Source organism: Mytilus californianus, unplaced genomic scaffold (assembly GCF_021869535.1).
Source record: "Mytilus californianus isolate M0D057914Y unplaced genomic scaffold, xbMytCali1.0.p SCAF_6, whole genome shotgun sequence".
Classification (NCBI taxonomy): Eukaryota; Metazoa; Mollusca; class Bivalvia; order Mytilida; family Mytilidae; genus Mytilus; species Mytilus californianus.
The window spans coordinates 42,284,021-42,308,934 of record NW_026262712.1 but is presented as its reverse complement, the minus strand read 5'-3'; the positions used below and the strand labels follow the sequence as shown (position 1 = coordinate 42,308,934).

The 24,914-nt window shown below is 31.9% G+C and overlaps 1 protein-coding gene across 1 annotated transcript in view; it reads left to right on the top strand.

Annotated features, from left to right (window-relative positions):
* Nucleotides 1-14,818, top strand: part of LOC127705651 (uncharacterized) — a 57,192-nt gene extending 42,374 nt beyond the window's left edge. Inside the window, exons 5-8 of the mRNA XM_052209977.1 lie at nt 10,372-10,514; nt 10,925-11,083; nt 12,996-13,142; nt 14,423-14,818. Coding sequence (XP_052065937.1) covers nt 10,372-10,514; nt 10,925-11,083; nt 12,996-13,142; nt 14,423-14,718 — 745 coding nt within the window. The 3' untranslated portion in view covers nt 14,719-14,818. The remainder of the gene's footprint in view (nt 1-10,371; nt 10,515-10,924; nt 11,084-12,995; nt 13,143-14,422) is intronic.
* Nucleotides 14,819-24,914: the final 10,096 nt, after the last annotated feature.

Below are 24,914 nucleotides of genomic sequence, written 5' to 3'. Positions count from 1 at the left end.
TCACCTAAGTACATCCTTAACATACAGTACTTGCAACCTTAGGCGTTACTGTTTTAGCGATCAATCAGCGGTCATCGATCAGTCACCGATCAGTCAAGTTCGCGTCAAACTCACGTCACCAATCCGTCAGACTTATAGTAAAAGTATTTGACTGATCGGACGGATCGGACGGATAGGACCGATCGACCTTTCTGACGGATTGAACTCTACTACGTCACATGATAAACTAATACAAATTACGAAATCTTAGTTTCGTTTCATTTAAATAAAATGGCGACATGGAAAATACGAAACATTCAAGTACAAATGATCAACATCTTTTTTTATTAATTATTTAGCACAGTTTTAAGAATTTAAAAAGAAAAGAAATATGCATATACAACTTAATTTAAATATTACTATTAAAGAATGGCCATTTTCGTTTTAATTTAGGTTATATTTTTTCAAACCCGGACATTTCTAAAACGGTGTTTATCGCGATTTACAGTGATTTTATTATTTTCCGAAAATGCTCTTGAAATGATCATTTATTCCAAATTTCGATGTATTATTTTTAAATATTTTTAAGTATTTTATCCTTATAATATTAAAACTCTTCAAACAAAATTATCTCGAGGCCATTAAAATAACAAATCACAAATCACAAATAAAAATAATAATGCTGCAAATTCTCTTAAAAATAAAAAATATTGATAATTTTAAACAACGAGAGAAACATTATAGTATATTTTTTCTGATAGTCTCCACACTTATTAAAAATAATCAATCCTAAGCTATAAAAAGTACAAAAATCCAATGACGGTCAATAATTTCCATTCAAATAAAGGAATTATTGCATTCTATGTCAACAAAAACAAAAGTTTATGCATATCTATCCTTCTTTATTCATTTTTTATTAAAAATTACTTATCTAAGGGCATTTATAATGACTGATAGCAATTGCATTGCACTATTTCTGATATAAAAGAAGAAATATTTGTATTTTTATGCAATGCGAATATTAAATTTAGTATCTGATCCCTTAAATTCAACATATTTTATGAAATGCAACCAATCCTGATGTACAAAAAGTACTGAAATCAAATGGTGATTCATTATTTCTCTCAAAATGAAGATATTATTGCATTCATTTTGAACACCAACAAAAGTTTAAGCCTTATTGTACTTACAATATTAAAATTCTTATAAAAAAAATAATTTTGAAGCCTTTGAAATAACTAGTTACAAATAACATTGCATTATTTTTTTAACAAAACAAGAGAAATTGGTAATTTTAACCAATGCGAACAACATTTTAGGATATTTTCTATAATCTTCTTTTACTTTTATGAAAAACAACCAATACTAAACTATGAAAAGTACAAACATCTAATGACAGTCAATAATTTCCATTCAAATAAAGAAATTATTGCATTCTTGTTCAACAAATACAAAAGTTAATGCATATTTATCCAACATTTATTCACATTTTATTAAAAAAAAATTATATAAAGGCATTTATAATGACTGATAGCAATTGACGTTGCATTATTTCTGATATAAAAGAAGAAATATTTGTATTTTTAAGCAATGCGAACATTACATTTAGAATCTTTTCCCTTAAATTCAACATATTTTATGAAATACAACACATCCTGAACCATAAAAAGTACAAAAAGCCATAGGCGTTCAATAATTTCCATTAAAAAAGAGAAATTCTGGAATTCTTATTTAAAAAAAACAAAAGTTTATGTATAATTATCCTTAAATTATTCATATCTTAGATAAAAGTACTTATCTGAGTGCATTACTTATGACTGATTGCAATTGACGTTGTATTATTTCTGATATCAAAGAAGAAATATTTGCATTTTTAAGCAACGCGAACACAAATTTAATATCTTTTCCCTGCAATTCAGCATACTTTATGAAAAAAAAACAATCCTGATGTACAAGAAGAACCAAAATCAAATGCCAGTTCATAATTTCTATCAAAATGAAGAAATTATTGCATTCTTATCAAACAAAAACAAAAGTTTATGCATATTTATCCTTCAATGGTTCACATGTTATACAAAATTAGTTATCTAAAGGCATTTATAATGACTGATTGCAATTGAAGTTGCATTATTTCTGATATAAAAGAAGAAATATTTGCATATTTAAGCAATGCGAACAAAACTTTAGTATCTTTTCCCTGAAATTCAGCATATTTTATGAAAAACAACCAATCCTGATGTACAAAATGTACCGACATCAAATGACGGTTCATAATTCTTATCAATATAAAGAAATTATTGCATTCGTATACAACACAAAACAAAAGTTTAAGTATTATTCTCCTTACATTATCAAAATTCTTACAAAAAAAATCTTATTGGAGGACTTTGAAATAACAAGTTACAAATAACATTGCATTATTTTTTATCAAAAGAAGAAAAATTGGTAATTTTAATCAATGCGAACAACATTTTAGTATATTTTCTCAGATATTATTTTGATTTTATAAAAAACAACCAATCCTAAACCATAAAAAGTACAAAAAGCCATAGGCAGTCAATAATTTAAATTGAAATAGAGGAATTTTGAATTTTTATCAAACAAAAACAAAAGTTTATGTATATTTATCATTTTTATCAGTAAATTATTCATATCTTATACAAAAGTACTTATCTGAATGCATTAATTATGACTGATTGCGATTGATGTTGAATTATTTCTGATACAAAAGAAGACATATTTACATTTTCAAGCAACACAAACAAAAATTTCGTATCTTTTCCCTGAAATTCAGAATATATTATGAAAAACAACCAATCCTGATGTACAAAAAGAACCAAAATCAAATGTAGTTCATAATTTCTATCAAAATTAAGAAATTATTGCTTTCTTATCTAACAAAAACAAAAGTTTATGCATATTTATCCTTCAATTATTCACATTTTATACAAAATTACTTATCTAAAGGCATTTATAATGACTGATTGCAATTGACGTTGCATTTTTTCTGATATCAAAGAAGAAATATTTGCATTTTTAAGCAATGCGAACAAAAATTTAGTATCTTTTACTTGAAATTCAGCATATTTTATGAAAAACAACCAATCCTGATGTACAAAAAGTACCTAAATCAAATGACGGTTCATAATTTCTGTCAAAATAAAGAAATTATTGCATTCGTATTCAACACCAAACAAAAGTTTAAGTATTATTCTCCTTACATTATCAAAATTCTCACAAAAAAACTAAATCTTATTGGAGGACTTTAAAATAACTAGTTATAAATAACATTGCATATTTTTTTATCAAAAGAAGAAAAGAAAAATTGGTAATTTTAATCAACGAAACAACATTTAAGTATATTTTCTCAGATATTATTTTGATTTGATAAAAAACAACCAATCCTGAACCATAAAAAGTACAAAAAGCTATAGGTGGTCAATAATTTCCATTAAAATAGAGAAATTATTGAATTATTATTTGACAAAAACAAAAGTTTATGTATACTTATCCTTAAATTATTAATATCTTATACAAAAGTACTTATCTGAATGCATTAACTATGACTGATTGCAATTGAAGTTGCATTATTTCTAATATAAAAGAAGAAATATTTGCATTTTTAAGCAATGCGAACAAAAATTTAGTATCTTTTCCTTGAAATTCAGCATATTTTATGAAAAACAACCAATCCTGATGTACAAAAAGTACCTAAATCAAATGACGGTTCATAATTTCTGTCAAAATAAAGAAATTATTGCATTCGTATTCAACACCAAACAAAAGTTTAAGTATTATTCTCCTTACATTATCAAAATTCTTACAAAAAAAATCTTATTGGAGGACTTTGAAATAACAAGTTACAAATAACATTGCATTATTTTTTATCAAAAGAAGAAAAATTGGTAATTTTAATCAATGCGAACAACATTTTAGTATATTTTCTCAGATATTATTTTGATTTTATAAAAAACAACCAATCCTAAACCATAAAAAGTACAAAAAGCCATAGGCAGTCAATAATTTAAATTGAAATAGAGGAATTTTGAATTTTTATCAAACAAAAACAAAAGTTTATGTATATTTATCATTTTTATCAGTAAATTATTCATATCTTATACAAAAGTACTTATCTGAATGCATTAATTATGACTGATTGCAATTGATGTTGAATTATTTCTGATACAAAAGAAGAAATATTTACATTTTCAAGCAACACAAACAAAAATTTCGTATCTTTTCCCTGAAATTCAGAATATTTTATGAAAAACAACCAATCCTGATGTACAAAAAGAACCAAAATCAAATGATGGTTCATAATTTCTATCAAAATTAAGAAATTATTGCTTTCTTATCTAACAAAAACAAAAGTTTATGCATATTTATCCTTCAATTATTCACATTTTATACAAAATTACTTATCTAAAGGCATTTATAATGACTGATTGCAATTGACATTGCATTTTTTCTGATATCAAAGAAGAAATATTTGCATTTTTAAGCAACACAAACAAAAATTTCGAATCTTTTCCCTTAAATTCAACATATTTTATGAAATACAACACATCCTGAACCATAAAAAGTACAAAAAGCCATAGGCGTTCAATAATTTCCATTAAAAAAGAGAAATTCTGGAATTCTTATTTAAAAAAAACAAAAGTTTATGTATAATTATCCTTAAATTATTCATATCTTAGATAAAAGTACTTATCTGAGTGCATTACTTATGACTGATTGCAATTGACGTTGTATTATTTCTGATATCAAAGAAGAAATATTTGCATTTTTAAGCAACGCGAACACAAATTTAATATCTTTTTCCTGCAATTCAGCATACTTTATGAAAAAAAAACAATCCTGATGTACAAGAAGAACCAAAATCAAATGCCGGTTCATAATTTCTATCAAAATGAAGAAATTATTGCTTTCTTATCAAACAAAAACAAAAGTTTATGCATATTTATCCTTCAATTATTCACATTTTATACAAAATTACTTATCTAGAGGCATTTATAATGACTGATTGCAATTGACGTTGCATTTTTTCTGATATCAAAGAAGAAATATTTGCATTTTTAAGCAATGCGAACAAAAATTTAGTATCTTTTCCTTGAAATTCAGCATATTTTATGAAAAACAACCAATCCTGATGTACAAAAAGTACCTAAATCAAATGAGGGTTCATAATTTCTGTCAAAATAAAGAAATTATTGCATTCGTATTCAACACAAAACAAAAGTTTAAGTATTATTCTCCTTACATTATCAAAATTCTCACAAAAAAACTAAATCTTATTGGAGGACTTTAAAATAACTAGTTATAAATAACATTGCATATTTTTTTATCAAAAGAAGAAAAGAAAAATTGGTAATTTTAATCAACGAAACAACATTTAAGTATATTTTCTCAGATATTATTTTGATTTGATAAAAAACAACCAATCCTGAACCATAAAAAGTACAAAAAGCTATAGGTGGTCAATAATTTCCATTAAAATAGAGAAATTATTGAATTATTATTTGACAAAAACAAAAGTTTATGTATACTTATCCTTAAATTATTAATATCTTATACAAAAGTACTTATCTGAATGCATTAACTATGACTGATTGCAATTGAAGTTGCATTATTTCTAATATAAAAGAAGAAATATTTGCATTTTTAAGCAATGCGAACAAAAATTTAGTATCTTTTCCCTGAAATTCAGCATATTTTATGAAAAACAACCAATCCTGATGTACAAAAAGTACCTAAATCAAATGACGGTTCATAATTTCTGTCAAAATAAAGAAATTATTGCATTCGTATTCAACACCAAACAAAAGTTTAAGTATTATTCTCCTTACATTATCAAAATTCTTACAAAAAAAATCTTATTGGAGAACTTTGAAATAACTAGTTACAAATAATACTGCATTATTTTTTAATTGGTAATTTTAAACAATGTGAACAACATTTTAGTATATTTTCTCAGATATTATTTTGATTTTTATAAAAAACAACCAATCCTGAACCATAAAAAGTACAAAAAACCATAGGCATTCCAATAATTTCCATTAAAAAAGAGAAATTATTGAATTCTTATTTAATAAAAACAAAAGTGTATGTATATTTATCCTTAAATTATTCATATCTTACACAAAATTAATTATCTGAATGCATTAATTATGACTGATTGCAATTGACGTGCATTATTTCTGATATAAAAGAAGAAATATTTGCATTTTTAAGAACTCGAACCAAGATTTAGTATCTTTTTCCAGAAATTCAACATATTTTATGAAAAACGACCATTCCTGATGTACAAAAAAGAACAAAATAATGAAATGATTGCATCTTTAATCAACACAAATTAAAGTTTAAATATTTTAATACTTATTTTTTTTAAATCCTATCAAAGAAACTTTTCTTGAGGCCTTTTAAATAACTAATCAGAAATAACATTGCATTATATGTTATAAGAAGAAGAAATATTGGTAATCTAGAACAAAAATTAAACAACACTCTAAATTAATTAATCCAAACAAAGCTGTATGTATCTTTACTGTTATACTATTTTTAGCTCACCTGGCCCGAAGGGCCAAGTGAGCTTTTCTCATCACTTGGCGTCCGTCGTCCATCGTCCGTCGTCGTCCGGCGTCGTCCGTCGTCGTCCGTCGTCGGCGTTAACTTTTTACATTTTGAACTTCTTCTAGAGAACCACTGAATGGAATGAAACAAAACATAGCATGAATGTTCATTAGGAGGTGCTGACCAAGTGTTGTTACTTTGTAGCTGATCCATCATCCAAGATGGCCGCCAGCGGAGGACTTAGTTTAACATAGGCCCCTATGGGAAATGCATACAAATGACTTCTTTTAGAGAACCACTGAATGGAATGAAACAAAACATAGCATGAATGTTCCTTACAAGGTGCTGACCAAGTGTTGTTACTTTGTAGCTGTTCCATCATCCAAAATGGCCGCCAGTGAGGGACTTAGTTTAACATAGGACCCTATGGGAAATGCATACAAATGACTTCTTTTAGAGAACCACTGAATGGAATGAAACAAAACATAGCATGAATGTTCATTAGGAGGTGCTGACCAAGTGTTGTTACTTTGTAGCCGATCCATCATCCAAGATGGCCGCCAGCAGGGGACTTAGTTTAACATAGGACCCTATGGGAAATGCATACAAATGACTTCTTTTAGAGAACCACTGAATGGAATGTAACAAAACATAGCATGAATGTTCCTTACAAGGTGCTGACCAAGTGTTGTTACTTTGTAGCTGTTCCATCATCCAAAATGGCCGCCAGTGAGGGACTTAGTTTAACATAGGACCCTATGGGAAATACATACAAATGTCTTCTTTTATAGAACCACTGAACGGAATGAAACCAAACATGGTATGAATGTTCCTTATGAGGTGCTGACTGAGTGTTGTTACTTTGAAGCCGATCCATAATCCAAGATGGCCGCCAGCGGGGGACTTAGTTTAACATAGGACCCTATGGGAAATACATACAAATGTCTTCTTTTAGAGAACCACTGAATGGAATTAAACCAAACATGGTATGAATGTTCCTTATGAGGTGCTGACTGAGTGTTGTTACTTTGAAGCCGATCCATAATCCAAGATGGCCGCCAGCGGGGGACTTAGTTTAACATAGGACCCTATGGGAAATACATACAAATGTCTTCTTTTAGAGAACCACTGAATGGAATGAAACCAAACATTGCATGAATGTTTCTTATGAGGTGCTGACCGAGTGTTGTTACTTTGAAGCCGATCCATAATCCAAGATGGCTGCCAGCAGGGGACTTAGTTTAACATACCACCCTATGGGAAATACATACAAATGTCTTCTTTTAGAGAACCACTGAATGGAATGAAACCAAACATGGCATGAATGTTCTTTATGAGGTGCTGACCGAGTGTTGTTACTTTGAAGCCGATCCATAATCCAAGATGGATGCCAGCGGGGGACTTAGTTTAACATGGGACCCTATGGGAAATACATACAAATGTCTTCTTTTAGAGAACCACTGAATGCAATGAAACCAAACATGGCATGAATGTTCCTTATGAGGTCTTGACTAAGTATTGTTACTTTGAAGCCGATCCATCATCCAAGATGGCCGCCAGAGAGGGACTTAGTTTAACATAGGACCCTATGGGAAATACATACAAATGTCTTCTTTTAGAGAACCACTGAATGCAATGAAACCAAACATGGCATGAATGTTCCTTATGAGGTGCTGACCAAGTGTTGTTACTTTGAAGCTGATCCATCATTCAAGATGGCAGCCAGCGGGGGACTTAGTTTAACATAGGACCCTATAGGAAATACATACAAATGTCTTCTTTTAGAGAACCACTGAATGCAATGAAACCAAACATGGCATGAATGTTCCTTATGAGGTGCTGACCAAGTGTTGTTACTTTGAAGATGATCCATCATCCAAGATGGCAGCCAGCGGGGGACTTAGTTTAACATAGGACCCTATGGGAAATACATACAAATGTCTTCTATTAGAGAACCACTGAATGCAATGAAACCAAACATGGCATGAATGTTCCTTATGAGGTGCTGACCAAGTGTTGTTACTATGAAGCCGATCCATAATCTAAGATGGCCGCCAGCGGAGGACTTAGTTTAACATAGGACCCTATGAGAAATACGTACAAATGTTTTCTTTTAGAGAACCATTGAATGGAATGAAACCAAACATGGCATGCATGTTCCTTTTGAGGTGCTGACCAAGTGTTGTTACTTTGAAGCTGATCCTTCATCCATGATGGCTGCCAGATGGGGACAATGTTTAACAAAGGACCCTATGGATGATACATACAAATGTCTTCTTTTAGAGAACCACATACTGAATGTATTGAAACCAAACATGGCATGAATGTTCCTTATGAGGTGCTGACTAAGTTTTGTTACTTTGAAGCTGATCCTTCATCCATGATGGCCGCCAATAGGGGGACTTCCTTTAACATAAGACCCTATGGGAAATACATACAAATGCTTCTTCTAGAGGTGCACTGAATGGAATGAAACCAAAACATGGCATAAATGTTTCTTATGAGGTGCTGATTAAGTGTTGCTACTTTGTTGCCGATTTACTGTTCAAGATGGCCACCAGGATTTTTTATTAAATTACAGGACCAATATTAAACCAAATTTGGCCTCACTCATTATTAGGGTATCTGTTATGATTTTAATCTATTTTTACATGATTTCCAAAACCAAAGTAGAATCAGGTGAGCGACACAGGCTCTTGAGAGCCTCTAGTTATTTTCATCATCTAACGACAACAAATAGAGTACTTATTTTAAATGATAACATTTTATCGCTTTTTAGTGGTACATAATTAACGAGTAAAGGTGTCTTCATAGAGGTCCGCGTTTATCGACTGTAAATACTGTGGAGTTCGTTTTACATAAGAATTTTAATTATATATGTATCCGTCCGATCCGTGCATACAATTAATTTACTGATCAATCGCTGGCCGTTGTCACAGTAACTCTCACATAGCCTATTTGACGTATCTGACGGATTCTATGGGTCATCGATCACCGATCAGTCATCGATCAGTCAAACATCCGTCACCGATCATTCACCGATCAGTCAAGTTCACGTCAAACAGTAACGCCTAAGGTTGCAAGTACTGTAGGAGTCAAACACTCCTGCCCCGAGCAGACAATGAATTACTGTAGATGAACTACTTAGACCACTCAACCACCAAGGCCCCCGAACTCTTTAGAGGTAAAAATATAATCTTCAAGAATAGAAAGATGTCTATATACAGACTAGTGTTTAATTCAATGATTTTTAGTCCCCTACCGATGAAGTCGAAGGGGACTTTAGGTTTGCACTCCGTCTGTCTGTCTGTCTGTCCATCTATCAGTCTGGCAAATCAGTTTTCCAGACGTTATTTCTTCGTGCTTGAAGATATTGATTTGATATTTGGTTTATTGATTTATCATGACAAGTTAAAGGTCAAGTTCAATTTTCACGATTTTAGCTTTTCTCTTTGTTCAGTTAAAGCCCTTTCCCTAGAATTAAATTTTTGATGAAATACTTATTAATAAGTAGTTTTCTGTTCAAAGGGAAATAACTCATTTTTTAAAAGCCTTTTATAAGACAAAATGACATTTTGGATTTTTTTCCTTTTCTTTGGTAAATTGTTTGAAGAATTTAGTGGTAGGTTTGTTTGTCATTCTTGAAGATGTTGATTTGATAATTAGTATATAGTTTTATCATGACAAGTTACAGATCAAGTTGGAATTTTGTTCCAGTCTGATAATTTTGTGCCTAGTTATGGTCTTTAGACATAGAAAATTCACTTAAATAATCAGTTTTCAACAGTTTTTTTCGTCATGCTTGTTATGAATATTTTTCAGAATTGAAAATGGACGTGTTATAGTTAGCATGAATTTAACCTTGATGAGTGTCAGAAAAGGAGACCTTGGTATCAAAGTAGAATGTCGAATGTTCGACGTAAATGGAATGTTACCTATACTAACTGCATGGCTACTTGAAAAAGGTACTGTGTACTAGCAGGGTACAGTCTACAATTTTCAAGCAAGTAGTCAGTTCTAACTGTATATATAAAAAAAGGATATCAGATGATGTAAAAATAAGTCTGGCAAAATGCTCTCAACACAAGTTAAATCTCCTAAGTGAAAGAACTCTTTGAATCAGTTATGAGAACAATACCATTGCTTTCAATTTTAACAATAAAATGGAGAATGGAAATGGGGAATGTGTCAAAGAGACAACAACAGGACCAAAGAGTAGAAAACAGCAAAAGGCCACCAATGGGTCTTCAACACAGAGAGAAAATTCTGCACCCAGTGAATTCTTAAGGGAAAACTGCTTTTTTCAGTCAATCTTAAAAACATTTTTTTCTACAGTGAGTTAACTGTTTATCAATGACTGTGCATGTTCTTTCAGATTCACCCACCATAGAAGATAAAAAAGTTGATGTAAAGATACTGCTGCCCGTCTTAGCGTCATTTGTTATTGTGTCTATCATTTTAGCTGGAATTATCTACCTTTGTCATCCACCAATTACTTACTGGATCTTTTATCGTCATAACTTACCAGAGAGAGGTATGAACTTGTTTTGCATCTTTGCATGTCAAAAAATGAAAACAGCACATTATAAATTTCATGCATACGAAGTTCTTTTCTGGATTTACCTTCATCAGGAACTCTGAAAGGCAAAAATTTGAAAGCCAAGGAAACGAACAGTTGAAGAGCTATATAACCTAAAAGGACATACAAAAGTAGCCATATCCATATAAGGTCATCTTTGTCTGAGGGAGTCGAAATTTTAGTTACTGTATAATTTCTAAATACATAAACAGACAATTTAAGAAAGGTTTGTTATAATTCATGTCAGTGCCAAAGTACTGACTACTGAGCTGATGATACTCTCTAGGACTGATAGTCAAACCAGCAGAGGTATCAACCCAGTGCTGTATAAAATGATAACAACATTGTATAAATTTCATGCGTTCGAAGCACTTGTCTGGATTTACTTTCATCAGGAACGCTCAAAGCCAAATATTTGGGGCATAGGGTGCTGAGTGGTCTAAGTAGTCAAACTACTGTATCGCTAGCCTGTCAACACTGAGGTTGTGAGTTTGAATCCCTCATGTGGCAGTTGCGCTCAACTCAAATCTAAATTGACTAGGATTGTCAGTTTTCCAACCAAAAGTTGACATATAACCAAATGACATCTCGACAGCAGAATATATTGTAATTTAACAATAAACAGGCGTCTATACAATATGTCAAGCTTTAATTAAGGGCTATTCCATTAAAATGTATGTGGGAGGGTAGGAAGGGAAGTTTGATTATTGAATGTGGGTCATGGGTCTTTTTTCAGTATGCGTCTAATACCATTATGCAAAATTATCTAAAAAATGGTTCTTGGTTGGGATATTTTGAAAGTCCCTTCCTACCCTCCCACATACATTCAATGGAATAGCCCTAACCTGATTCTATTAAAGTTGTGAATGAATTTAACAAAAACAATCAAAGATCTGACATCAAAACTCATCTTTCAAAATAATTCCCAGTTATGATTGATTGGTTGATTGATTGATTGGTTTAGTGGTTGATTAATTGATTGGTTGATTGATTGATTGATTAATTGATTGGTTGATTGATTGATTGGTTTATTTATTTATTTATTTATTGATTTATTGATTCTTGTTTGTTTATAGTCCAGTGGCAAATATTTAATGCATGTTCAGGACAAAAACAAATTATCAATAAATATGAAAGGTATATATATATGTCCTGAAATAGGGCTTGACACTGATGAAACGTGGTAAATTTGGGTTTATTGGATAAGGACAGAAATTAGGTCTTGCAATGGGCCCCCTATTGCTCCCTACGGCCCCTTAAACAGTTGTTGCAAGGATTATAAACATGCAGAGAGCATGATAAAAACTCTCTACACAAGGCATTGGATATAACATCCCTAACTTGATTGGACGACTGCCTATTTATACATCCTACACAACTAAACATAAGCCCAACCTAAGCAAGGTTTTTATGCTGGTGGGAAGAAGACCAAAAGTGACAATCTTTCTATTCCCCAGTCACCCTTGGGGACATAAGATATGACATATGACTACCATCAAGGTAAGGTCCAGTAGAAATTGTTTTCATGCCACTTTGCATGAGTATGTGTATAGACAGTAGCATAATTCCCCATTAAATAAATCCTTTATTAATATTATTGTTATTGAATTATTGAATACTAAATATCTCCATGAATTTATATTTGAAATATGTTCTACAAATTGTAATTAGAATTACATAAAAAAAAAGATTTGAGTTATTTCTATATTAACATTAGTTGATAATGAATTCATGGCTTAGCTATCAAAACAAGAAAACTAAAATTGTATGTACTTGATAGCTATCAAAACAAGAAAACTAAAATTATATGTACTTGATACACAGTCATATATTTTAGCTATAATAGTAAGTATTTATGTATTGGCAGGTGATAAGTCATTCCATGGTCTTATACTATACAATGAAGATGCAGAAGTATATGACAAGGTGCAAAGATTAAAATCAGGACTACACGGGTATAATCTCAGAGAATATCCTCCTGGGCCTGATTCTGCTGATCAACAAGCTGGTTATTGTAAGTATGAATATGAAAAAAAAAAAAAAAAAAACTCTCCACAGGAGAACTAATGATGTAAAGGTTAACAACCATGGGTCACTGTATGGCCTTCAACAATGAACAAAACTCATACCTCATAGTCAGCTATAAAAGGCCCCAAAATGACAAATGTAAAATAATTCAAACGAAAATGAAAAATAAAACCTTATTTAGCATATTCAGTACTGCATGTACTGTCTATTTAATTTCTAAAAATAAAAACAGGATGTTGGTAATTATAACCAAGTAATATTTGTAGCCTGCTTTTGTAAACTTCAGATGCCCATGACAATCTTTAGAAACAACATTTGACTAGTATAGTTGGATAGAGTACTATGATTGACAAGGAGAAGAGCAAATAATGAGTAGAATTGTAATTGTAAGCAAATTGGCATTTACGGAAAAAATTTCAAAATGACAACTGTATATCTGGTCAGTTTCTTCCCTTAAATTTGTAACAGAAGAAAAAACTAAATTTGTACAAAAATCTACTAATTCATTCCAATGTTTGTTAATTAAGGAATAATTGTTGTATTTTTTATATTTAAGAGATAACTTTATTGTATTTTAAGCTCTGACGACATCAATTGGTGATTTGGTAGTCGAAAATTAAGTTTACTGGCTACGCATTAGTGAAGCCAGTAAACGGGTATTTGCAACCATCAAATCACCAATTGATGCCGTCGGAGCTTAAAATACAATATTGTTATCTCCATTCTAATGAAACTGACAGAAAACAACGTCAAATCATACATTTAAAATCTGTCATACGTCGTCTGTGCTTGTGCGTACGTTTGTGCATTGTGAATTGATGCCATGAAAATTGGTGACGTTATCCAATCAAAATGAACATTACAAATGATGTTGCATTAGAAGTGATTTTGTGGTTTAACAAAAGTCTGCATACAATGCCTATGAAAAATATGTTCTTTGTTGAACATTTGAATTCTTGGTTTATCTGTTCCCATGAACATTTGGATCCCATGAATAATGAATTCCCCTGTATAACACAAATTAAGCTTAATTAAGGGGTCCCAATGTTGTGATTAATAATGTCAGGTACCTAAAAAAAACATTTTTGTATTAATTTTTATACAATGTAATCCAAATATTTCTATTTAAAATTTGTAGAATTTTGGCCAGATTAGAACCATATGGTCAAGTAAAAAAATATACAATTGTTCCCTTGTCTAAGTGAATTGGTGTATTATGTATCAACTAAAGTTAATGAATATATTCATTTGTATCTTTTCTTTTAGTATTGGCAACCCTACTTGATACTATGTGTCAGGAGTGTGCCTGTGTCATTATTGTTGGAGAAGTAGGAGACTTAGAAGAAAGATGTCTGTCAACGTTTAAAGGGAGAGAAGTTACTCATATTATTCTCTCTGGTTCCCAGGATAAGAAAATAAATCAAGTTTTTTGGCCAAAGGAAACCAGTTGCGATAGGAACCGGAAGTGGAGGAATTTCATTTTTCGAGTCAAAAAAGGCTTGCCAAAGCTAGATAGAAGGGGTTCTAATGATCCTGAAGAACAAATGTTAACAAGGATCTAACTTATATATATTAATAGATTTGGTGCTCATTTACAACCATCAAGACACAAACGATTCTATCTCACATCATACATATGTGTCAATTTTTTTTTTTTTTTTTTTAAATAATTTGTGAGGAAATCATTATTGGATTGTAACTCATCGTTTTCTTGACAAAAGAAGCCTTCTGTTATTGAGTTACAACAATTAATGCATCGGGATCTGGATGGGGATTACAGAATAGAGAAAAATGGGCAAAAAGTACAGATTAAAGGGGGGATTAAGAATAGAGAACAATAGGCCGAAATAAAAAAAGAATAGAGAAAAATGTGGTGCTAAAATATAAAGAATAGGGAATAATTGGCCAAAAATAAAGAAAAGAGAAAAATGGCCTAAAAAGTTAAAAGGGAAAAAAATGAGACTCCGATCTAGACCCCCATGTCCCTTTCTACATGGATATACAAGCATCAAGAGTTGCTTTGTGTGTTTTAAATCTATCATTTTAGATTTCCCAATGTTCTTAGAAAGGGTAAATTGTCAATTTTTATTATACCCCCCAGAGTGGGTGGTACATTGCATTAACTTTATCTGTTCAGCATTTTTAGTTACATAGTCCTCAGCATCTGCATAAGCATTATCGTTATCTTGTCCAATCTGGAAAAAACTGTTACTTAAACAACTTCCTGTTTGGGTCACACGTTGCAAGGCAAACGTCATCAGTTATATACTGAGGAAATTTCACATTTTAAAATTTGGATATTTTAAGAACAAAGACAAATTAAATTCATTGAAAAGGTTTGAAGTTTTTACTATGATTTAGGGGCCTCGGTGGCCGAGTGGTCTAAGTAGTTACTACTGTAATCACTAGCCAGTCAACACTGAGGTTGTGAATTTCGAACCACGCTCCACTCGACTCCAATCTTAATTGACTAGGATTGTCAGTTTTCCTATCGAAGGTCGGTGGTTTTCTGCGGGCACTCTGGCTTCCTCCACCAATAAAAACTGGCCGCCTCGAAATAGCCCAAAAGCGGTGCTTAAAAGTGGCATTAAAACACCATAAATCAAAAATCAAATACTATGATTTAAACATGTCTTCGAAAAGTTGTATGCACATTACATTGTTTAAACAGGGCCCCAGTAAGCTTCAACTGGTTTAAATTGTTACTTCACGAAAAAATTTTCAGAACTTATCTGGATTTGAGTAAATGGCAATAAGGTCTATTGAAGAACAACATGATATCTAGTCGAGACAATAAAATCATTGAGTTTTACAGTATAAATGAATTTTTGGACCTGCTAGGCAGACACTTTCTGTTTGAAGATATTTTTAAATGTTATTTACATGTATACCCACTAGGCATTTCTTTACATACTACCAGTATTCAGCTTCTATATTAGGGAATCATTTGATATTTTATCTGGAGCATTTTAATGCCGAGTTGTACTGAGTACCGGTAAGTTTTTTACCAGATGTTCTCACCGGGGTAGTCTCTTATCTTTTTGATGATATTTTGAATCTTTATAATACTGAGCATGCATGGATTTTTTTTCAATGTTTAATAATATGAGGCTAATACTTTTAATACAAAAGATTGCTTCAATGTTCTTACATGTCTGTATTTTTTATTTCCACTTAAGGATATTCGCTGCTCTATTTCAAAATAACAAGCTATTTGTAAGACTGTTATAAAGTGCAGAGGCGGATTTAGGGGGGGGGGGGGGGGGGGGGGGGGGGGGGCAAGGGGCCCGGTCCCCCCCTTTTTTGGGAAAAATTTGGTTGATTACATAGGGAATCACTGAAGCATGACTGGAGCGGGCCCCCTCTTAGGCAGTCAGTGGGCCCCCACTTATGAAAATTTCTGGATCCGCCACTGAATTGATAGTATATAAATAACTGAACTAAAATAGCAGGAACAAATGAAAGGTATGTGCCCTTGTTTTTGAGATAGAAGTCATTGAAAATTTGGCAGGTAATCATTCTTTCTAGATTTTTTCTATAATTAGCATTGGCCCCTTTTTTCTTTCAAAAACTGGAAAATAACTGTAGATTTTATAAGATTTGCAACTATATGTAATAAAATTATGAAAAGAAAAGCATGAGTTAGTGGGCAAAATTTTTAATGGCACTACATGGATAAAACCAGAGGATTCGGAATATCTGACAAAAAGTCAAAAAATAAGATCAGTGAACATCCTTAATATCTAGTAAAAAGGTTCAACAAAATCTTTCTTACTATTCACATTTATTCCACACTATCATGAAATTCACAGATCAGTTATAATTTTCCATATTTAAGCTATTTTAAACATTTTCTTATTATTAAAAGCTCAAATTGATCTCCAATTTAAAAATCAACAATGTGTCATTCTTATATCTCTATACCAATGTACTCTTATTTGTTGAGAAATAAAGGTATATATGTAATACCTCAGGATTATGATTTTTTTTTTGTATTAATTAATGAATGCATTCATTTATTGTTGGCATGTAAATCTATAACTATGGAAAAAGTTCAATTTTAATAAATTGTTGTTTTAATGTATATAGAAAAATCATTATAAAATGATATTATTTTTATTTTTATGTAAATTAAATATTTTGTTATATTCAAATTCCCTCAAAGTACTTTCAGGTTTTAGAAGTCCTATTCTTATGAATTAAGAAATTATTTTTATTTACTAAGGTTGCAGCTCTCTAATTAAAAGTTGACCGTAGGTGAATTTGTTTTTTCTGTTTATTTTCCTTTTGCTCATATAGCTCCTCACTCATATAAGTATTTAATGTCTTTACGAAATAATTTATCTGTAACAGACTGTGCAAGACCCTCATGGGTAGTCAAGGTTGTTAAACACCCTTTAGTAGTATTTATCTGTACAGAAACAGGTAGATTATGAATCATTTCTATCCTATTTCGAACCAAGTAGAAATAAAAATTGTTTTGAGACAATATGATGGTTGGTGGTTATATATATACAATGCAACACTTAGAATTGTTCCAAATGAAATATTTTGTAATAAAAACAACAAATATGAACCAGACCACTAAAATTGCCATGAACCTGCATTCTGCACAATGTCACAGATTAAACAGTAAAGAAACACTTTATCAAAGTCACAAACAAGTCTTTATATATAGCCAGTGACTGTTTAAACCTAAAATTATAGGGTAATATAAGAACAGAGTTCCAATGTCCCCTGTGTTGCACATATTTTATCTATCCAAGGTACAAGGGCAATGACTAAATAAAACACTTTTTTGTTGTTCTTTAAAACAATTTATAAATATCTTAGAGAAATGAAGGCTTCAGAGCAAATGCAATGCCATTTCCGTTATAATTAATTTTTCCAAGGGGCATAACTCTTTTAAAAATAATTGATCTGCACTGATTTTCCAACTGGTCAAAGACATTACTGATATAAATCTATGATATAAGTTTCATAAAATTCTGGCAAGAATTGTACACATGAGAGTGCTAATATTGCAATTTTCCATATAATCATTATTTCCAAGGGGCATAACTCTTTTATAATTAATTGATCAGCACTGATTTTCAAACTCATCCAAGACATTGCTGATATAAACCTATGATACAAGTTTCATAAAAATCCGTTAAGAATTGTACACATGAGAGCACTAATGATGCAATTTTCCTTTCCATATAATTAATTTTTCTAAGGGGCATAACTCTTTTAAAAATAATTGATTGGCACTGTTTTTTGAACTCATCCAAAACATTGCTAATATAAACCTATGATATAAGTTTCATAAAAATCGCCCAGTATTTCTATATCCCCAAATACAATTTGAATGCTTAAATAGCATTGTATAAGGTATACAATGCAGTTATTCTTTATTGAATCGTCATTTAATAAGTGAAAAATTTAGACCTATAATAAATATAATTTTTGTCGAGCCTGCGACTTTTGTCGCAGAAAGCTCGACATAGGGATAGTGATCTGGCGGCGGCGGCGTTAGCTAACTGCTTAAAAGCTTTATATTTTAGAAGGTGGAAGGTCTGGATGCTTCATACTTTGTATATGGATGCCTCATGTTAAGAAGTTTCCGTCAGTCACATGTCCAATGTCCTTGACCTCATTTTCATGTTTCAGTGACCACTTGAAAAAAAAGTTAAGATTTTTTGTAATGTTAAATTCTCTCTTATTATAAGTAATAGGATAACTATATTTGGTATGTGCTTACCTTGCAAGGTCCTCATGCCCGTCAGACAGTTTTCACTTGACCTCGACCTCATTTCATGGATCAATGAACAAGGTTAAGTTTTGGTGGTCAAGTCCATATCTCAGATACTATAAGTAATAGGTCTAGTATATTCAGTGTATGGAAGGACTGTAAGGTGTACATGTCCAACTGGCAGGTGTCATCTGACCTTGACCTCATTTTCATGGTTCAGTGGTTATAGTTAAGTTTTTGAGTTTTGGTCTTTTTTTCTATTACTATATGCAATAGTTCAACTATATTTGGTATGTGCGTACCTTGCAAGGTCCTCATGCCCGTCAGACAGTTTTCACTTGACCTCGACCTCATTTCATGAATCAATGAACATGGTTAAGTTTTGGTGGTCAAGTCCATATCTCAGATACTATAAGCAATAGGTCTAGTATATTCCGTGTATGGAAGGACTAAGGTGTACATGTCCAACTGGCAGGTGTCATCTGACCTTGACCTCATTTTCATGGTTCAGTGGTTATAGTTAAGTTTTTGAGTTTTGGTCTGTTTTTCTTATACTGTATGCCATAGGTCTACTATATTTGGTGTATGGAATGATTGTAAGGTGTACATGTCTAGCGGGCAGGTGTCATCTGACCTTGACCTCATTTTCATGGTTCAGTGGTCAAAGTTAAGTTTTTGAGTTTTGGTCTTTTTTTCTAATACTATATGCAATAGTTCAACTATATTTGGTATGTTCGTACCTTGCAAGGTCCTCATGCCCGTCAGACAGTTTTCACTTGACCTTGACCTCATTTCATGGATCAATGAACAAGGTTAAGTTTTGGTGGTCAAGTCCATATCGCAGATACTATAAGCAATAGGTCTAGTATATTCCGTGTATGGAAGGACTAAGGTGTACATGTCCAACTGGCAGGTGTCATCTGACCTTGACCTCATTTTCATGGTTCAGTGGTTATAGTTAAGTTTTTGTGTTTTGGTCTGTTTTTCTTATACTGTATGCCATAGGTCTACTATATTTGGTGTATGGAATGATTGTAAGGTGTACATGTCTAGTGGGCAGGTGTCATCTGACCTTGACCTCATTTTCATGGTTCAGTGGTCAAAGTTAAGTTTTTGAGTTTTGGTCTTTTTTTCTAATACTATATGCAATAGTTCAACTATATTTGGTGTATGGAAATATTTTATGATCTATTTGTCAGTCACGCAGGTTTTATTTGACCTTGACCTCATTTTCAAGGTTCATTGCTTAGTGTTAAGTTTTTGTGTTTTGGTCTGTTTTTCTTAAACTATAAGCAATAGGTCAACTATATTTGTTGTATGGAAGAATTGTTAGCTGTACATGCCTGCCTAGCATGGTTCATCTGACCTTGACCTCATTTTCATGGTTCATTGGTCAATGTTTAGTTTACTTGGTTAATGTTAAATTTATGTGACAGTTGTAATAAAGCTTTATATTTAGGACTATCAACATAATATCAATGATTAGTAAAGAAGGCGAGACATTTCAGCGTGTGCACTCTTGTTTATTTTAACTTCTTTTATGTTTTACAGAAAGATAGTGGATTTTTTTTATAAATTTATGATTGTGCCATATTTGCTTATTTGTATGAAAATTACTAGTAATTTGTTGGAAATATATTAAATGAGTGGAAAGTTGATTATTTTTTATTGGTAACTTTTACATATATGTTTTATATTTGTACACCAACTTGGTCATGAATGTTTTTTTTACAAAATATATAACTTCCATTTTTATATATGATATTTTTATAGTTGTTATAAACTTAAATGATATGATCTTAATTTTATTATTTTTGTATTATATGTCATTAACCACTTTTTGACATCATATATTTTCTACCATAAACATAATTCACCATTTTTAGAGTTTTAAAGATTTGTGGGTTATTCCACTGGTACAGATATAGTTAACCACAACTTTTAGATATTTATCCAAATGGGATTTACATTCAGTTCCGTTGTCCACGCTTTGCTTACAAGGATCTGACAATGCTTGGTTGTACCCTCCATTTTAAAGAACTTCAGTATTCTCTGGGTTTGTTTAATGACACATATACCTTCACAATTTTGGAGGCAGAAATCTCATTAGCTGATCAATGTAATAATAAACAGAACAGAAGGGTGATTGGTGTGTTGTCAGATCCTAGCTTATAAGCGAAGTGTTGACACAGGATCTGTATTTATTCGACTATTTTCATATAACTGACTTTTAACTCTTCAACAGGTTACCTAATCTGTGGTAGGCCATCCTGATACTCGGTCAAGTAAGAGCAACCAAGAGAAGTAAAATCAAACATATAATCAGTGCAATTTTAGGGGAAAGTTTACTGTTTTCCGATTATCTTGATGTGTATAAAAATCATTTAATTCACCCCCCAAATTGCATTAATTGAAGGCTTAATTTTACTTATTTACATTGCTCCTACTTGACCAAGGTATCAGAATGTCCTACCAAAGATAAGATTAACTCTGGAGTCAAAAGTTGGTTATATGAAAATTGTCTATTAGATCATGCTTTCCTAGAATGCTTAATATTTTGATGGTGTACATGTATCATCAATATTTTTTTCTCTTTTAGTATTTTGCTTTTTATCTGATAGTGCTACAGATCTGTTTGTATTGCTGACATTTTTACCATTTTTTGACGACATCGTCATCTAAAAACAAGAATGTAGAAGGACAAGTAACAACAACACTTTAAGGAATGCTCCAGTAATTTATTGAGATCGACATGTTTCGGTGGCTAGGCAACCGTCATCAGGATAGAAAACAATACATAAATTTCGTAAGGGTTCCATGGAACCCAGTGTCTCGCCTACTTTTGCTGTTAGTCACAGGCTCAACAAAAATGAGGAAAATTTTTTTTAAAATTTTCCTCTAGATACTATCTTTTGATTGTAAGAAGTTCTGTTCAAGTTTGGTAAAAATCCAAGAAGGTTTATGAATCTAATAAATGTTTTAAAAACTTTAACTGCAGACTGTACATAATGTTAACTGGAATAAAACTAAGTCCATTTATAAGTAATATACGGAAAAACAGGAAATAAATTTTTACAAATTTTCCTTCTAGATACTAGCTTTTGATCATAAACAAGCTTCTGTCCAAGTGTGGTACAAATCCAGGATAGTTTAAGAAAGTTATTAAAACTTGAAAAACTTTAACCACAGAGTGAATGTTATGTTAACTGGCAGAAAAACTAAGTCCATATATGAGTAAAATACGAATAAACAGGATTTTTTTTTTACAAAATTTTCTTCTGGATACTATCTTATTATTATAAACAAGCTTCTGTCCAAGTTTGGTACAAATCTAGGATAGTTTAAGAAAGTTATTAAAATTTGAAAAACTTTAACCACAGAGTAATTGTAATGTTAACTGGCAGATAAAAATAAGTCCATTTATGAGTAAAATACGGATAAACAGGATTTTTTTTTTACAAAATTCACTTCTGGATACTATCTTATGATCATAAACAAGCTTCTGTCCAAGTTTGGTTGAAATGCAGGATAATTTAAGAAAGTTATTAAAATTTCAAAAACTTTAACCACAGAGTGAATATTTGTGGACGCTGCCGACGCCGACCGAATGTAGGATCGCTATGTCTTGCTTTTGCGACAAAAGTCGCAGGCTCGACAAAAATCATGCTGAGGTACATAATCGGGTTGAGAAAATTAAAACGTCACAATGTTGCTATGGTGAGTAACGTTATAAATAGCAATTGAAAGAGAAAGTGAAAGTAAGTATATATAGAAGTAAACTATTAAATTAAAATAAAGTAAAATAAAAATACAATGTTTTTGTTGTTAAAATGTTTGTTAAACGTTACTCATGTTTGTATAACGTTACTCACCATAGCAACATTGTGACATTTTAATTTTCTCAACCAGAGTTTGTACCTCAGCATGATTTTATGTATTGTTATCTATCCTGATGACGGTGGCCTAGCTACCGAAACATGTCGATCTCAATAAATTACTGGAGCATTCCTTAAAGTGTTGTTACAGGACCTTCTACATTTTATGTTTTTATCGTAACGACCCTGCATACCCGAGGTATCCACTTAATGGAATCTACCGACAGAAGATTTACCAGGTGTTGGTTCACTTGTGTTTAAATAAAAACAAGAATGTAACAAAAAGAAACCAAAACCTCTCTAATTCAGAAAACTATATGTACTGAACTTTTGCATTGGGGAAGACAATGAACCTCCTACATTAGTTTGACTTGTGTAATCAAACCCACAGTTCAATCATAACAACAGTCAAGGGCATACCCTAAACTAGTCACTTTCAAAATTATACAAGTTATGTTGAAAATGATGCTCTATGTATATATATATATATAAGAATCTCTGATCATTAGTAAATTTCTCAATCAGGAATGATGGGGTAGCTGTTTCTGTTATGGTGCTAGTATAGATTCTCAATCAGCTGTTTTGACCAATGATCCTTCAGTAGTGGGAGCCAATACAGTTAATCTTGAGACTATCCCATAACACATAGCCAGTCAAATACACTATAATCTTAGATTGTATTGATAAAAATGTATTTTTATCAAACGATGTTTATGATGTTTGTGCTGTAAATGTTTCTTTGTCTTATTCCAGTCCTATAATGACTATAAACTGCTCATAGGATTTTTACCATGTTACTCAAGAATATTTATACATATATATAGTTTATATACATACATCTTTGCTAGCCAATGATTACGATCCAGTCCCCTCCTCTCCACCCTTGGCGGATTAAGATAGAATTTCGGATCCACAAGGTAATGATTTCAATTGGTGGCATCCACCTAAAAAGGGCCTGTAAGATGATAATGTGTAAATGTAGAAAATGTAAATGAACAACTGCCACGTGTAGATTGTGCAACAAAGTCTTTACCCCAAAAACATAGGACGATATGTAGTGACTATTTTAAAGTTTTTAATCAACTTAAAGTTCCTGGGTATGTTTCTCGAGCAAATGGTGGAATGTCAATGTATATGGTCGGTTCCTGCTTCACAAAATTTGTAAACACTACACACAACAAATTTTACAACTTCACACTGAAGAGAGTTCAAGCGCTGCCATTGGTCAAGAATGATGTAGTCGATATGGATGTGACTTTTATCTACCAGTAGATGGCCCAGCATTGTAATCACAAATGTTAGCTTAATCAGCCAAGGGTGGAGAGGAGGGGACTGGATCGTAACCATTGGCTTGTGAAGATGATATATACATGTACATTATGAATCATTTATATATAAATTGTTACTAGTCAGTTAGGACAAATGTATGATTGGTTAAATTTTAGCAATCATACCCTATCTTTTTATTCTTATATATAAACTATAATAAAATGCTTCGCTGAGCGCAGCCTGATACGACCACAGAGATTGAACCCTGAACAGCTGGGGCAAATTTGGACACAATATTCAAGCTTGATACTGTCTGAATTTGGATTGTGATCAAATTTTTGAAATAATATAGGTTTCTGACACAAAAAAATTGTGGTCAAAGATCTTAAAAATCTATTGCGCAATACTGTCGAAAGGTCTTAAAAATCTATTGTGCAATACTGTGCAATTGAAGATTTCTTCTTGAAACTCTTCAAAAATTTGAAATTTGAAAAATTTTGAAAAAAAAAAAGGAAATCCCTTCAAAAAATTAGAACCCCCCTCCCCCCCCCCCCCCCCAATGAAGCAATTACCCCCAAACTCATCCCAAGCCTTCTATTTGTAGTATGGAACCTTGTAGTATAATTTTAGAGAGATCCATGCACTTAAACACAAGTTATTGTCTAGAAACTAGAAAAATGCTTGTTTTTGGCCCCTTTTGTGCCCCTAATTCCTGCATGTTTGGGGCAATTACCCCCAAACTCAATCCTAGCCTTCCCTTTGTGAATTGGCACCTTGTGGTACAAAGTCGGAGAGATCCATAGACTTACACACAAGTTATTGTCTGGAAACTACAAAAATGCTTGTTTTTGGCCCCTTTTTGGCCCCTAATTTCTAAAAT